The 18,364-nt window shown below is 38.9% G+C and overlaps 1 protein-coding gene across 19 annotated transcripts in view; it reads right to left on the reverse strand.

Moving 5' to 3' along the window:
• The window catches only part of NCOR1 (nuclear receptor corepressor 1), a gene marked incomplete at its 3' end in the record, with an annotated part of 185,671 nt that overhangs the window by 46,319 nt on the left and 120,988 nt on the right, over positions 1 to 18,364 (reverse strand). For 17 of the 19 annotated variants that reach the window (XM_084861459.1, XM_084861475.1, XM_084861473.1 and 14 more), the window contains 3 exons: positions 17,095 to 17,644; positions 13,009 to 13,138; positions 8,560 to 8,755 (listed from right to left, as the gene is read on the reverse strand). In XM_084861459.1, coding sequence (XP_084717585.1) covers positions 8,560 to 8,755; positions 13,009 to 13,138; positions 17,095 to 17,644 — 876 coding nt within the window. The remainder of the gene's footprint in view (positions 1 to 8,559; positions 8,756 to 13,008; positions 13,139 to 17,094; positions 17,645 to 18,364) is intronic. The other 2 variants (XM_084861463.1, XM_084861462.1) reach the window with 1 other exon arrangement.

Here is an 18,364-nt window from a genome sequence, read left to right on the forward strand (position 1 = left end):
CTAGAGGCCCGGTGCACGAAATCCATGCAAGCAACTCAGCCCTCGCAGGCCCAGCTTCATCCGGAAGTTTGTCCAGAAGATCATTCAGCTATCTAGTCTAATTAGCATATTATACTTTTATTATTATAGATGATGGGATGCAGAGAAACAAAGTAATTTGGAACAGCACTTCACTGACAAGATTAAATCACCCATGTCTAACATCAGTAGGTAGATGGCCAGCAGCCACTGTACTGAGGAACGATATTTGTTTACCTGGTGGGACCCAAGAGGGGGCTGCCCTCCTACCGGGCTGTGGAGCGGCTTTACGGAACGCTCCTGGAGAGAGCCTCCCAGTGGTGCTGACCATGCTGCAGTATTGTACACACATGCTTCCTGCTCTAGAGCACTCTGACCTCAGCATAAGGCAGAGAGGCAACTGATTTTCCTATGAAAGTTAAAGTTACCAAAATAAGGGAAGAAGCCCAAATTAAAATATAACTATGAAAGGACCAAGCCCACACCATCCAGGGGCAGATCCAACTGTATGGTAATATCAAACTCTAAAGTTCCTCCAAAGAGAGGTTAAGAAACCCTATAAATCTAAACATTCTGTGTGCATTCACCATCACTGTGACCTAATAAAATCCTCAAAAATTCAATTATAATTTTCCCTGTAAAAGGAAAAAAACCTTCTCTTTACTCTGATTAGGAAAATCATATGTTTCCCTATGCAATAAAGACTAAAACAGGCAAACATCAGATTATTCTATAAATTCAAGTCTGGCCTGAATTAGCGGTCAGATATCTGAGATTCCAAATCTTATAATTAGCCTGTTTAAGCCCACTGCTTAAAATACAGAGCAATAAATGTTATAGAAAATGAAAGCAGCTTTTCAAAAGGTACAGTCAAACTAACCTAAGAAACCTACACAAGCTTATAAAATTATGAATTTTACTGCAATAATGCTAATGAAAATCACTCTACATAACTTATTTCCACATAAAGTATTTAAAAACGTTAAGCATTTTAAGGATAGCCCTGGGCGGATAGTTCAGTTGGTTACAGCATCACCCTGATACACTGAGGTTGCAGGTTCAATTTCCGGTCAGTGCACATATATCAATCAGTGAATGCATAAATAAATGGAACAACAAATAGATGTTTCTCACTCTCTGTCTTCCCCCTTCTTCTCTAAAATCAATAAATTAAAAAATTTTAAAGCCCTAACTGCTTTGGCTCAGTGGATAGAGCATCAGCCTGTGGATTGAAGGGTCCCGGGTTCGATTCTGGTCAAGGACGTGTATCTTGGTTCTGGGCACATCCTCTATAGGGGGGTGTGCAGGAGGCAGCTGATCGATGTTTCTCTCTTATCAATGTTTCTAACTCTCTATCCCTCTCCCTTCCTCTCTGTAAAAAATCAATAAAATATATTTTAAAAAGGTAATACCAGTTTAAATATATAAAGTTCATATCTGATATGAGTTATATTAAGACTTAAAAATATACATGTGTGTACATGTATATTTTTATAGAGATGAAATCAACATATTGTAATTTTGGAAAAACAGAAAAGCACAAAGAAGGAAGTGAAATCACTCATAAACCAAACCAGTTAGATTTATAGCATTTTAATGTCCGCCGGAATAAATTCCTGTTCATTTATTATTCTTTTGCTTACCTAGTCTTAGCCATTTATTTTTCCAGATAAGCCTAAATTTAAAGTTGTTATGAGTAGTTCCTTCCCAGAGTATCACTGAAATTTTCACTGGACTTGCATTAAATTTATGAATATAGAAGATTTGACATTTACAATGGATTTTCAAATCAAGAAACAGTATTTTCATAGAGCTCTTAAACATCCTTTACTAAAAATTACTTATATAAGTTTTATATTTTGTTGCAAGGAGAACCATCTTCATATAATGATTTTATCTAGATATAATTGATTATTGCCAACATACAGGAAAGAAGTATGAGGATTTCTGCATATTAATTTTTTTCTTAGAAACTTGAATAGCTCTAATAACTTTTTGGTGGATACTTTTATTTTTATTTTATTTTTTTAACATTTTAAGACTCTTCTAAAAATATATATATATATATTATTGATTTCAGAGAGGAAGGGAGAGGGAAAAATAGAAATATCAATAATGAGGATCATTGATTGGCTGCCTCCTACATGTCCCCTATCGGGGATTGAGCCCGAAACCCAGGCACATGCCCTGACCAGAATTGAACCTGGGACCTTTCAGTCCGCAGGCCGACACTCTACACCAGTGTTTCCCAACCTTCTCTCATGATGAGAATCACCTGGTGGAGTTGTTAAAACACAGATTCCTGAATCCCAACTAAGAAGTGCTAAACTCGAATTTTTGAGAACATATAGGTAAAATTGCATACCTAACTTAGTGCTCTGTATATAAAATCTGTCTTAGAGCACTAGTTAAGTATACAATTTTACCTATATGTTCCCAAAAATTCTAGTTTAGCACTTCTTAGTTGGGATTCAGGAATCTGTGTTTTAACAACTCCACCAGGTGATTCTCATCATGAGAGAAGGTTGGGAAACACTGCTCTACACTATATTAAGTAATGGTGGGCATCCTGGTAGTTCTCCTCCAATGGGCAGGTCTCTGGCATTTCACTATTAATGGAAGTGTCATAATTGGTTTCAAATAGAGACTCATTAGCAAAAGGCATAAAAAGTTCTTTGGTTTATCAAGACATTTTTAAAAACCAGAAACAATTACAGTAACACTAATAACCCTGCGCATGAATCTGTACCAGTAGCTCTCCAGCAGCTGTTGCCCATTAGCTCTCCGCCCATTGTCCCGCCCTCCTGTAGCTCCCTCTGCTCCCTCCACTCCCCCTCATAGCTTGCTGCCCTGACCCCTCCTATAGCTCTCCACTGCCCCACCCTCCTGCTGATCCATGATCTGGTCATATGTGGACTGTCATTATGCTTCACGGTGTAACAACCATTTGCATATTACATCTTTATTATTTAGGACTAGAGGCCCACTGCATGATATTTGTGCAAGAATAGGCCTTCCTTCCCCTGGCTTTGCTCCTGGCCGCCCAGAAGCCTGCAAGTCCCTGCTCCCAGGTCGCCTGGGAGCTGTCAAATTCCCGCTCCCCAGGCCACCCAGGTGCCAGCAAGTCCCCGCTCCCAGCCGGAGCAATGCTCCTGTAGCTCCCTCCACCCCCCCTCCCCCTCATAGTCATGCCTGCTTATGCAAATTAACCCACCATCTCTGTTGGGTTAATTTGCAAACTCACTCCTGATTGGCTGTGGACATAGCAAAGGTATGGTCAATTTACATGTTTGTCTATTATTAGGTAAGATTAGCTAATATTCAGTATGTACTATGTGCAGAGCACCATGTGTCACATGAATTATATCATTAGCCCTCATGACCAGTGAGATCATTAATACCATTTTACAAATGAGAAAATTGAGGCTCAAAAATCACACCTAACTGCCCAAGCAAGGTCACAGGACTAGGAATTTTTCAAAAGCAATCTAAGTCCTGCCCTCACTTTTAGAGCACAGCGCACTGGTACCTCTCTGAAGTACTGTGTGTTGACTTTCAGCTGCCTCTGGGGTATCCATTAGGATAGCTGTACTCTCCCTTCTTTGAAATCCTATATATAAAAGCATATTATGCAAATCAACTGAAAGGTGGAACAACCAGTGAGTGGGAGCAGGGCTGGTGAGCAGGCAGTGTCAGGCCAGCCAAGGCATGTGTCAGTGCGCAAAGGGAGGGAATGGCGATGGGGGAGGGGGAGGTGGGGACCAGCAGCGGCAGAGGGGCGATGGGGAGGACCAGCACCATCCCCTGATCACCTTTTTGGTCACCTCCTGCAGAGGGAGGCCAGGGGGTGACAGCGGCAGGGTGACGGAGGCAGCACTGTCCCCGGATTGCCCATCCAGTCACCTCCCACAGAAGGAGGCCGGGCGGAAACAGCAGGGTAAGAGGGCACAGGCCAGGCTGAAGGACCCCTCTACTGCACGCATTTTTGTGCACCAGGCTCTAGTATTAATATCATTAGATTAGTAAGTATTCTAACACTGTGAAAAGCTATGAAATAAACCAACTTCCAAAGAAAATCACTTCTGGAGAATTTAACAAGATAGTGTATGATAAATCTGGTGTCTGTTTTGCCATTTCCAGTATGTTTATAATTATACTAGAGGCCCAATGCATGAAATTTGTACAATGGGCTCGGCCCTTGCAGCCCCTTGCTGCCCCAGCAGGTCCTCACAGTCTCTGCTGGTCCTGGCTTCATCTGGAAGGTTGTTCTGCTATTCATTCTAATTAGGATATTAGCTCTTTATTATTAGGCCTGGTGCACTAATTCGTGCATGGGTGGGGTCCTCTGGCCTGGCCGGTGATTAGGGCCTTTTAACCCAGTCCCCAGTCTCTATGAGAGTAGTTATTAAAGAAAAAGACAAAGGTGGAAATTTATATGGTTCTAATACAGCTATTTAAATTATTATATATTCAAAGCTGAAAAAATAAATAACAAAAACAAACTACATTTGGTTACATAAAAGTATTAACTATTATTTCAATTAGATTTTATTAACCAGCATTAGAAATTCAATTCTAACTCTGTCTCTACATGTGTAAATTTGAGTTCCTTCACTGTATGAAAAAAGGTTTCAAACTAAAGCAAGAATCAACTTGTGTAAATGTTACTGAAAATTTAAAGCAATTGTTCCCTAAATATTTTTCAAGCTTTCTATAAATGGAAAAGCTTTCATACCACTTAAAAAGACATATCTAAAATAATTATTTGTACCACTTACATTAAGAGAAAATGAATATAAACAGCTGGACAACAGGTGCTGCCTGTTACTTTCTAAATTAGACCATGAAGGGAAAATCAAAACCATTATCCTGATTCAGGCACACTGTACCAGCCTGTTTTATATAACCAGTGATAGTTTATACATAAATCACATTCTCACTGTATTTAACATTCTATAAACTACTGTATGATGTTGCATTAAAAACATTTGTGTCACACATTCCAGAAATATACAATTTAATTGTAAAGATGTAAATGTTATTTGAAGATTATCCTTTACAGTGAACTAAAGGACAGCTATAAATTCAGGAGAGACTTCAGGCACTTGTTAAATAAATTATTGAATGTATTGTAGATTAGTAAAAACAAAACTTAACCTTGGGATAAAATGTAATCAACCACCCCAGTTTGTGGAGCATCACCTTGAACCAAATTTGTGTCATATTAATAAATACCTTGGTGTCATATTAGTCAAGAATATAAGACCACTGCATTATGATTAAAAATTAGGATACCATTCGAGTCTAAAACCCATAGATTAAAAGGTATATTGACCACAGTGAAATGCAGCTCACAGTTTGGAATCTCAGAATTTGGGGCTCTAAGGTGGTTCAGTCTTTCCAGCTCCCAATATAACCCATTTTGTAAAGTAGATCAAGAAAAAAATACCGCGGTCCTAAATTACACATATATATTAGAATGATCCAAATATTACTAACAATAGTGTTAATCTTTAGCATGAATTCAGCAAATACCATTTGAATACCATTTTTTTCTAGGTTTTAATTCTTCCTCACAACATTTATTCTAAATCATTTATGGAAGAAATAGATCGATAAACTTTTAAATTATTCTATATAATTTATCATTATCATGACAGATTTTCTCATAATTTAAATGCTCTTAGGCCCTTCTGTTCAATCCATTTATACTTTGTGGTTCATTTAATTAATTTCTTCAATGTAATTACTGACACATTATGTCAATTATTGAATTAGAGTTTAAGAATTTTCTAGATACAATATAGTAAAAACCCAAAGTTATCAATGTTTTTACCTTCATTCAAGAAATATTCATTTAGCATCTAATATATACCCAGCCTTGGTGGGTATTATAATCTGGCTCACATTTTTACTTGCATAAGGTTTACATTTAAACACTAACAATCTCCTATTTAAAACTCAAATATAAGCAGTTCAACCTGTCATATAACTAATAACTCATTATTAGTGTGACTGGGGTGGGAGTCAGCAGGATCAGTTAAGTATCATAGTTCCTGTTTTACATTAAAAGGCCTTGAAATGCACGGCATTCTATAGCTAATAGCTCTTACCTATAAAAGGTACTTGCAAAGATCTTCTGAATGACTGTAAAAAAACTAAACTATAATCACAGAAGACTTTACTATTGTAGCACACAGGCCATAAATTATCATCAGAACACATGCGCCATCTAATAACCAACAATACCAAAACTTTTTAAATTTTAGAAATCAATGCCTTTCTTCTTTTAAAAGAAATGTGTATCATGTACCAACTAAAAAAGCATGCATATCTCAAATCTGTCACTTGAAATAACAGTGATATATCAATGATAACAGTACATTTGTGGTATCTATTTATACTCTTGTATTATTACATAAGTAGTGGCCTAGTACATTGAAAGGAAATTAATTAGAAAAAACATTTTAATAATGCATTTTAATATTCGCCCTTTCTCTAATAATAGAAGTATCAACCAAATTCACGATCGACAATGACAGATGGAAAAATACGTGTGCAATTGGCACCAGCAAGAGCTTTATTTGTATCGCGCGTGTGGGAGCATGAGTCAACTTAGCCTTTATTATGAGTCAACTTAGCCTATATATATACACACACAATAAACTTGCTTAATTAGACCTGCTTTCTGATTTAGCTAAATTTTTCCAGCCCAATGAAGCACCCCCACTTCTCTTTCAGGTAATTATCAGCAAAATAGCAGTAAATACTGACACAAAGCAGATTATTATTGTAGATCACGCAGGGAGAACAAAGGGTAAAAGATTTAACCGCAGCAGTGTTTGACTATATTCTGTGCAGTGAGAAAACCTGAAGTCATTTTCAAGGTCCACAATTTCTTATTTCTTTTCAGTAAGGTCAAGTTTCTAAGCTTTCTAAATCTCCATTTTCTGACTAATGAAAAAAAAAAAAAAAAAAAAAGGATTCCATTGAGTCTCCTACCTACCTACTCCAGAACTTCTGTGAGGATCAAATGAGATGAGGCATGGGAAAAGGCTTCACAGAAATTTGGCTAAAGTGTGAAATGTTTCCACCTGGCTATAAAGCAAGTTGTGTTCCTGGGCTGAAGAAACTCCAAGGAGGCTAGTCTCTAGGAAGAGGAAGCTGGGCATTGCTATGTGACATCATTACCCAGTGTCCACAGCTACTGTTTCTGGGTTGAGCTGTGCTATGGGCTGCATTTTGCGCCATGGGATCTCCGGCAGCGTTGGCTGCGATTTGGTGAGCTGTCACTCTAGGGTGGGGTCAGGGCCTGAGTCCCATTTGGGGGAAGCCATGTGTTGCTTTGCGGGCGCCAGGTCCATAGTACTGTTTCTCTGTAAATGGCCAATTTTCTCTGTAAATGGCCATGGCAGTGCATTGAGAGTCTGCTCCCTGGTGGTCAGTGTGCATCAGAGCGACTGGTCGGACACAGCATATTAGCTTATTATATATATTATAAAGATTTGTGCAAGAATGGGCCTTCCTTCGCCTGGCTGCTGGCACGCCTTTGCTCTGGCCAAGAGCAATTGGGGTGGTGCAAAATGTCTACGTCATGGCGATGACTCAAGTGTCTTGCCCCCAGCCACTCAGCGCCTATGCATGCAAATTAACCCACCATCTTTGTTGGGTTAATTTGCATACCCACTCCTCATTGGTTGGTCGGCATCATGGAGGTATGGTCAATTTGCTTCTTTCTCTTTTATTAGTGTAGATAATATATTAGTATGCAATATTATATTACATTATATGTTACATATAAAATAAGGCTGAACATGTGTTATAAAACCATACTGAATGTTCATTCTTTTTTTTTTTTTTAACATATTATTATTGATTTCAGAGAAGAAAGGAGGGAGAGAGAGAGAAAAATATCAGTGATGAGAGAGAATCATTGATGAGCTGCCTTCTGCACACCCCACAGTGGGGATCGAGCACACAACCCAGGTATGTGCACTGAATGGAAATTGAACCATGACCTCCTGGTTCATAGATCAATGCTCAACCACTGAGCCATGTGGACTGGGCTGAATGTTCATTTTTTCTTATGGGTTACAATCCCATCACAGTAGATAGAAAATTTATATTTCACAAAGAAAACTAAAGCTCAAAAAGGTTAAGGAATTTGGCCATGGCCACAAAAACGGTAATGCTGGAGTGAAGGTTAAGTCAAGCTCTGACCAGTTCTATACACTACACAAAGTTGCAGAGAATTAGAGTATTAACCTGTCGCTGTGATTTGTTTGGAGGACAAGATAACAATTCATTCTTTGAAAACTCAGATGAATAGCATAAAGCATAGTTTTTATACATATAAATAAATAGCAGAAAATTCAATAATACTAACATTATTTAATAATTTCACTGAAGTCAATTCATATGCTCTGACAAAGTATAATGTATCAATTAATACCCTGGCAAATTGCAAAGCACAAAGGCCACTACCTTTGAGTATGGCTTTGTTTCCTTTCAGGCCAGTTTTGGGATGATAGCTCTACCTACCTTCCCATTCTCTCTTTGGGCTCTTGGAGGTGCCACAGGGACTAGTGGAACTTCTACATTCCAAATCCATCTGTTCCTGCCTCTGCCGCTGCTCTTCCAGGAGTGCTGACTCATGCATCGCTTTAATGTGTCGCTGGTAGAGGGCATAGCCACTTACTTGGGTTCCAATTGGCATATTACATGGGGCGCAGGACACCTACAGGAAGAAAAAAATTAAACATGCCATGACCAACATAATAATTACCATCTACTGCAACTAATGCTTACTTCTGTAATATTACTTCTGTAATGTTACCATGTTTTAATTGAAATAATCTTCAAGTATAATGATTAAAATGCTAAACAGTTACTTTCAGAAATGAACACAGTATAAATCACAAAAGCTATAATAAGTCAAATTAGAAATTAAAACACTCTGTCTGCTACTAACTTATGATGATCAAATCCTTGGTAGCTCAGTCCTGCATCCTCACCCCTCCTTTCAATGTCCTCTTTCTATCGCAGACAGTCAGTTGGAGTACAGGGGAGTCTCCCAGTTGGCCAAGATGGCGACAGGAGGAAGTTCTTCCACTGAGGGGTCAAACACTAGAAAGATGAATGGACAGGGCCCCAGAAGGCCATAAAGCTAGAAATATGAATGGAAAGGCCACAATGTGCCAAAAGCTGGGAAGATGAATGGATAGGGAAAAAAACAAAAACCCTCCCCTCCCTATTCCTATAAGAACAGCAGGCATGAGCAGGAAGAAAGCGAGATGGTCTTGGAGACAGGAGTCCACTGTTCTTCCAGGTTCTATGGCACCTAAATAAAACTTCTTTCCCTTTTTTTTTATCCTCACCTGAGAATATGCTTTTATTGATTATGAGAGAGGAAGGGAGAAAGAGGGAAACACTGATTTGAGAGAGACATATCTATCAGCTGCCTCCTGTATGCGCCATGCCCCAACTGGGGATTGAACCCACAATCGAGCTATGTGCCCTAACAGGGAATCAAACCCACAATCTTTATGATATATAGGACTTCACTCAACTGAGCAACCTCCTGGGCAAAACTTCTTTCCTTTTGTTCCAGGACCTGCCTCATAAGTTTGGCTTTGGTTGCAATAGGCAGACAAATGTCCGTTTTTTTTTGTTCAGTTACAGTTTTTGAGGACTCCGCTGGGACAGCATGGACCTCAGCAAGTCCTGGAACTCTGGTGGGGTCCCAGCAGCCTGTGGCAGGCCGGCCCAGGGACAGTGGGACTTTGGGGTCTTCCCAGCAGCTGCCAAGAGCTTTTCTTGGGGAATTTGTCTGCACTCCTTCTCTAGGTGTCAGCCACATGAAATGCTTGGCTGGTGAAAGGAAACGGGTTTTGGGGAAGAAGAACTCCAAGACTGCACACCTGCCGAAACCGGTTTGGCTCAGTGGATAGAGCGTCGGCCTGCAGACTGAAAGGTCCCGGGTTTGATTCCGGTCAGGGGCATGTACCTTGGTTGTGGGCATGTCCCCGGTGGGGGGTATGCAGGAGGCAGCTGATCGATGATTCTCTCTCATCGATGTTTCTGACTCTCTGTCCCTCTCTCTTCCTTTCTGTAAAAAAGCAATAAAATATATATATATTTTTTTTAAAAGACTGCATACCAGGCATCCTCTTTTGTGGATTTAAAGGTCATCTATAAGTTAACAACTCATCAATTTCTATTTCTAAGACATTTTTCTCCAAAGTCTACACTTAGAAAAATTGCCTAATTCCACTTGGCTATTTCAAAGCTCCTCAAAACCAATATGCAAAATTGAACTTTTCATTTTCTAAACTCAATGTTTCTCCTACAGTGATCTCCATTTTAGAAAATTGAACCTCAGCAGCTTTACCAGTCACTGGCAGTCATCCTCAACTAATCAATCTCTTCAACTCCAACAACTAATTCATTAATGTATCAATTCTCCTCCAGTCAGAAATCAAATGCTACTTCTTCAATTAAGATACCCTTAACCATTTAATAATATACAGGGTGGGGCAAAAGCAGATTTACATTTGTGAGTAAATAAAAGTTTATTCTTGTATTATTATTTATTATTAGATTGCTTCCATACAAACAACTACTTTAGCACCTAACATGGTATATTATTTCATGAAGACAAAATAATCCTTTTTAGGTGTCTACTTAGGGAAGTAGATACCTAACCTTTTTTTTTTTTTTAATATATATATATATATATATATATATATATATATATATATATATATATATATATATTATTGATTTTTTACAGAGAGGAAGGGAGAGAAATAGAAAGCTAGAAATGTCGATGAGAGAGAATCATCAATCAGCTGCCTCTTGCACACCCCCCACCGGGAATGTGCCCGCAACCAAGGTACATGCCCTTGACCGGAATCGAACCCGGGACCTTTCAGTCCGCTCTACCACTGAGCCAAACCGGTTTCGGCGATACCTAACCTTTTTAAAGCTGTTATCTAAAGACTTCGATAGTGTTTTCTGCTACTATAAGTAAAAAATATCACTGAATGTTAACACACATATAATTTTCTTGCTTTTGTGCTTTGGCTTATACATAAACATGGCCTTTCCTATTTTGCTACAAAAAGTCAAATGAAGTGTTCTGGTCTAACCAAAGTATTATTTCTTAAGTGGAATTTTATTCACATGTCTCAATAAGAAGGAAGCTCTTATTTTAAATGCTTAAACAATTTTTAAAAAATTTTTTTGCTTTTCCTTTTTGCTCATTTTACTTAAAATATATATATATATATATATATATATATATATATATATATATATATATATATATATATAACTTTTTATTGATTTCAGAGGTAGAAATATCAATGGTAAAAGAGAACCCTTGATTGGCTGCCTCCTGCATGCCCCTCCTGGGGATTGAGCCTGCAACCCGGGCATGTGCCTTGACCTCCTGGTTTTATAGGTTGATGCTCAACCGCTGAGCCATGCTGGTGGGTCTCATTTTAATTTTTATTATGATTTTTTTCTGTCTTATGATCACAACCAATCTCTAAGTGTTTTGAAGTCAGAGATTATAATATGTGCATATTCCATACAGCATTAAATGTTGTCTTGAACTGGGTAGATATTCAATATCCATTTGAAGAAACTGATGAATAACAAATGTTTAATGATTTTTTTTGTGAGCCTATTAACTTTCCCCGATTATATGACACAGTTAACAAATTTTTTGTATTTTTGTTTATTTGTTAATCCTCACCTGAGGATATTTTTCCTGGGATTTTGAAAGGGTGTAAGAGAGGGGGAGAGACAGAGAGAGAGAGAGAGAGAGAGAGAGAGACACATCGACTGGTTACCTCCTGTACACACCCCTGACCGGAAGGGGATTGAGCCTCCAAAGGAGATACATACCCTTGACCAGAATTGAACTAGGACCCTTCAGTCCGAAGACCAACACTCTATCCACTGAGCAACTGGCTAGCGCACAATAAATAAAGTAGGAGACAGAACATAACTAAGTAAATGAATAGTACTCAAGATTGAAATTCACTATCAAAAGGGAATCAAACTTGTAGAGATAAAGGTAAAATATAAATAAAACTAGATTTGTAATTATATGCTGAAGTTAGCCATACTCTATACTACATTCTAAATATTCAAAACCTATTTATTATACTACTGTCTTATAGCAAAACAAGCAAATCAAAAGCAGAAGTTACTAATATTTATAGCTAGAGAATTATATTTCATTTGTTTGTTTGTTTTTCTTAAAAATTACCATCTCAATCCATCATGACAATGAATCTAATATGAATATCCAATAGATAAATAAACAAAATGGATATTATAAATCTAAAAAGAAGATTCTGACACATGTTACAACATGATTAATCTTGAGGACATTATGCTGAGTGAAATAAGCCAGTCATAAAAAGACAAATACTTATATTCCACTTATATAAGCATTAAAGTAGTCAAAATCATAAAACAAAAAGTAGAACAGTGGTTACCAGGAACTGGGAGATGGGGAAAAGGAGAGTTATGGTTTAACGGGAATAGAATTTCAGTTTTTCAAGATGAAAATATTCTAGAGATCTGTTTCACAACAATATGAATATACTTAACACTACTCAACTGTACACTTAAAAATAGTTAATGATAAATTTTAATACTCCAAATTTTTTTAAATCCTCAATTGAAGACGTGTGTGTGTGTGTGTGTGTGTGTGTGTGTGTGTGTGTGTGTTTTAACTGAATTTTTAGAGAGAGAAGAGGGAGGAGAGAGAAACACCAGTTTCAGAAATATAGATCAATTGGCTTCCTACACACCCCAACCTGGGATCGAACAATGCTCCAACCAACTGAGCATCTAACCAAGGCTTTTACCATAGTTTCTTTAAAAATCAACTACTGATTAAAGGAGAGAAGAAATGTGTTTACAGGTCTTTGTTTTTCAACTTTACTTTTCTTACTCATCTTAAGCACTAACCATTGGTGGAATAACAGCAGCTCGATGCTGAAGCTGTGGCAGGTCCAGTGGATTTGGTTTCATTGGGGATGAGACCAGTATAGATCCAGTGGGATTTAACAATGAAGGTTTTGAGTCCATAGAAAACATTCTGCAATTGGCAATTATAAAAATAGAAGTTAACATATTCTTATTTAAGACTTTAAATACAGAGTGGGGCAAAAGCAGGTTTACAGTTGTGAGCATGTGAAAAAAAGAGTATATTATTGTATTATTTTCCATACAAACAACTATAAACCTACTTTGCCACACCCTGTATACCAGTATAATATCAATAAATCCTTTTAAGTCAACATGCGCGCGCACACACACACACACACACACACACACATCACGTTAACCTTACAAGATATTTGTACAGTATGGAAAAGATAAATTATAATGCTAATTACCCTGGTTAAAAAAAAATCTAATTACAGATTAATCGGTAGAAATTTATCTGAATTTAATCATCTGTATCTAACCAACAAAATAGTTTGATCAAATGACATTATCAAAATGTTAGGTACTAATTTATCATTAACATAGGTTACAAACTAGTCACCTGTTACAAAATGATTTGCTAGGACCACAGAGTATTTTTTTAAAAATTTATATAAACACTGTCAGTTTAAAATTGAGAATTTCACCCAGAATTCCAGACTCTTGGTTTCTTATGTAAATTGGAAAGAAATGGTAACGTGAAACCAGCATTCCCACAGAGCAAGAACATGCTAACATGTTGCAGCTGCCCTTTCAAAGAGACACAAGCTCCTCCGTTCAGCACAGCATCTGCCATCTTAGACTCCACTGGCTTCAGTACTACACTTGAGTTTAGAAAATTACTAGTATACAATAGTGCTACACCTTATAGGCCTGATTATATTTCCAAATGTTGTCAGTTATTGGGGGAGGTAACATTTAAAAGGTATAAATTGATAAGAAAATTAGAATGTATAAAAGAAAACAATTTACATTTTACATGAGAATAGATATTAGAGATGTAGGAAATTGAAAGTGTTATTTAGATAGTTTGAAAGTGATATTGATTTTAGAAATGTCATTCAGAGACCTCCATATATTTCCAATAAATTTCTGAATTTCAAGAATAGTGTCATGCTCATCTTTTATGATGCTCCTCCATTTAGATTAACTGCTATCCGAATTGTTCCTTAATTTATAAATATAGTTACCAAAACCTATAGTGCAAAACATAGAAAATCCTTATTTTAGATAGATGTTTCATCAAAGAATACCTTAAAAAGGACAACACAGCTTAAATCCACTCATGCTAATTCCAGTCAAAGTCTGGGACAAGTAAAATCTCGATTATAATGATGTGAGGGGAAAAAGATTTCGAGATGGTTGAATTTTCTGGAAAAACCAATGTAAGGACCCCTTATTTTAATTCTTGTTGATTTAAATTCTAGTATTTACGATGTAAAAATTTCTTTGGAAAAATGTCACTATGATCTTGACCTTATTATTCTAGCATTACATCTCATTCTAGAGTAAATAAAATATAAATATACTGGCTATGGACTAAAAGCACAACAATTCCAGCAAGTCACACTATGAACAGAATTGGCTATCTGCTGAGTGCTTTATTTGCCTTTTTCTAATTAAAATGGGGGGTGAAAAACAGGATTAAATTGGGTTTCTGATTAAATGAGGTTTTAGTCTAATTCATTTCTAGAATTTGTACCAATCTAGCATTCTACTGTGATTCTAAGTGACTCCATTTCTTTCAAAGAAAAGGAACCACCAAAAAATCAAATATCTCTATATATAAAAGGCTAATATGCAAAGTGTCCCCTCAGGAGTTCAACAGGAAGACCGGGAGTTCGATTGCTCACTATGACGTGTGCTGACCACCAGGGGGCAGCATGGAATGAAGGCAGGCCATGGCTGGCAGCTGGGAGGCACCAATCCGTTCTGATTGCTGGCCAAGCCTAGGGACCCTATCTGTGCATGAGTTTTATGCACCAGGCCTCTAGTATTACATAAAGTAGTATCTATTTCTGTAAAACATATAGTTTTATACTGGAATTTTTAATAAAAACCATAAAGATGATACATTTCTTATACTAATTTAATTCGAGGCCTGGTGCACAAAATTCATAAAGGCTAGAGTCCCTAGACCTGGCTGGCAATCAGGGCTGATCTGTGGGGTGATTGGGGGGCCACTGCTGGCAATCACCTTGGCAGGCCTTGCACCGCCTGCTCACTGGTTGTCTCCCTCTGCAGGATGAATGGCAGGGCAATCAGAGGTCCCCACTGGCACCCACCTTGGCTGGCCTGTGGGCAGCTCCTGCATTGAGTGTCTGCCCCCTGGTGGTCAGTGTGCATCACAGTGATTGGTCATTCTGCCGTTTGGTTGATTTGCATATTATGCTTTTATTATATAAGATGACTAAAAGTATTTATAAATTAACTAGAGGCCCGGTGAACAAAATTCATGCACAGGGGTATGGGGGTTGTCCCTCAGCCCAGCCTGCACCCTCTCCAATCTGGAACCCCTCAAGGGATATCCGACTGCCCGTTTATGCCCAATCCTGGCATCCCTCTCACAATCCAGAACTGCTGGCTTCCAACTGCTCACCTGCCTGCTTTCCTGATTGCCCCTAACCGCTTATGCCTGCCAGCCTAATCATACCCTTACCACTCCCATGCCAGCCTGATTGCTCCCCTGCCAGCCTGTTTGCCCCCAACTTCCCTCCTCTGCCGGCCTTGTCACCTCTAAATGCCCTCCCCTGCAGGGTTGATTGCCTTCAATTGCCCTCCCTTGCAGGCCTGGTACCTCCCAACTGCCCTCCCCTACTTGCCTGATCACCCACAACTGCCCTCCTTGCAGGCCCGGTCCCTCTCCTGCTGGCCACCTGTGTCCACATAAAGGTAGGATCTTTGACCACATGGAGGCAGCCATCTTGTGTGTTGGAATGATGGTCATATTACTCTTTTCTTAGATAGGATAGAGGCCTGGGGCATGGGTGGGGGCCAGCTGGTTTGCCCTGAAGGGTGTCCCAGATCAGGGTAGGGGTTCCCTTGTGGCGTGGGACAACCTGAGCGAGGGGGTGGTTTGCAAGCCGGCCACGCCCCCCCACCCCCCCCACCCCCCACCCCCCGTGACCCAAGCAGAGGCCCTGATATCTGGGATATATTTACTTTATACAATTGAGACTTTGTAGCCTTGAGTGGAGGCTTAGGCTGGCAAGGACAGGTAGAAAGCTTGGCTTCCTCCGTTGCCGGGGAAACGCCTCCCTCCTGTTCTGTGTGCCTGGAGCCATCTTGGTTAGGCTTATTTGCATACTTGGTCTGATTGTCTGATGGACATGGCTTGTGGAGTAGAGTGATGATTAATTTGCATTTTACTCTTTTATTAGGTAGGATTTGTATTATACCTGATATTTTAAATAAAGTATCTAAAATTTTAACTGACAAAAAGCGATCATTATAATTACCATTAATTTACATTTAAATTATTAAAATGCTTTTAGAAAATGTAACATGTATCTCCTGTCAGTGGGTACAGTAGGCCCTCCTGTGAGGCCATAGGTGTCAGAGCAAAAAAAGCTGGAGCAAATACCTCTTGCTTCCACCTTCATCATCACATCCTACTACTATCACATGTAATGGCAGTCATCTGTAGTTTAGTTCACATCTTTGTCAAAAGAAATCCCTTTTCTGCTGTCATATGGAATGCATGCAACAACTAATGTAAAAAAAATATAATATTTTTTCATTAAAAAATAATGATCACACAGTTGTTATTGGTTTAAAAATTTTAAAGCCTACACACTACCTTTAATTTGCTGATGTTTATACAGGAATACTTCCTGTAGCCAACAGCATTCCTCTAATTTAGTCAGTGACCAACAGAGTCAAGATAGAATAATAGTTAATGAGCCAAAACCGGTTTTGGCTCATTAACTATTATTCCGGTCAAGGGCATGTACCTTGGCTGCGGGCACATCCCCCGTTAACTCTATCCCTCTTTCTTCCTCTCTGTAAAAAAATCAATAAAATATTTTTTTTTAAAAAGAATAATAGTTAATGAATGAGTCTCACCTCTGTCTCTCTGGCTCTCCGTCCACGTCTTCATCAGCACTGCAGGTGGCACTGGAATCATTGTCTGATGGGGGTTCAGGCCTTTGGACATTTATCTGCTGAGCCACCACCGAATTGTCATCTCCAGGCTCTGTCTTCGCACTGGTTTTCTCCAGGTCCCTTTCTTTGGTATCACCTTCAGCTTGAGATGGGGTGTTTTCAGGTGCCCCCATTTCAACATCTACAGGGTCTGCTTTGGTAGTCGTGGGAAGATCAAGAACAGAAGTCACGTCAGCACTGTGCTCCTCATGTTCAATATCCATTGGCTCTGCTATCTCAGCAGTGACACCATTATTCGCCTGGGTCGCCACACTTTCATTTTCAGCTGGTTTTGTACTTGGAGCTGATGAGGGAGATGCACTGGGAGCAGTTTCAGTGGCACACTCATGCTCAGCTGCAGGTTCAGTGTTTCCTCGAGAAGGCAAATTTTCAGTGCTATCTTCGCTGGGCTTCACAGCTTCAACTGGTGAAGGAGAAGGAGCACTTTCTGTATCAGAACTATTTTCAGCACCTTAAAGATAATGATACAGCATAAAAATCTGATAATGAGCACGGTTCACGTGGTGATAGAAGCCATGCTTGAGAGCAGTTGTTTAGGACAGATTTCACTCCTTCAATGACCTCCCTAAAGTGTTACCACCATTGGGAAAGCCAGCATTCTACAGAGCATGAAAGGGAAGACCAAATTGTCTTGACCTTCTGAAACTGAAAGTGTAAAAGCTTTTAATGTCTAAAAATAATATATATGATACAACTAAATAAAAGGAAGATGAATGATCCAATTAAAAAATGGGCAATGGACCTAAATAGAATATTTTCAAAAGAAGACAGAAGGAAGGCCAAAAGGCACATGAAAACATGCTCAAAGTCACTAATTGTCCGAGAGGTGCATATCAAAACAACAATGCGGTACCATCTCACACCTGTCAGAATGGCCAACATCAACAAATCAACAAACAACAAGTGTTGGCGAGGTTGTGGAGAAAAAGGAACCCTCGTGCACTGCTGGTGGGAATGCAGACTGGTGCAACCACTGTGGAGAACAGTGTGGAGTTTCCTCAAAGAACTGAAAATGGAACTCCCATTTGACCCAGTAATCCCACTTCTAGGAATATATCCCAAGAAACTAGAAACACCAATCAGAAAGGATATATGCACCCCTATGTTCATAGCAGCACAATCTACAATAGCCAGAATTTGGAAACAGCCTAGGTGCCCATCAGCAGATGAT

The sequence above is a fragment of the Pipistrellus hanaki genome (assembly GCF_964339955.1).
Source record: "Pipistrellus hanaki genome assembly, chromosome: 16".
NCBI classification, from domain to species: Eukaryota; Metazoa; Chordata; class Mammalia; order Chiroptera; family Vespertilionidae; genus Pipistrellus; species Pipistrellus hanaki.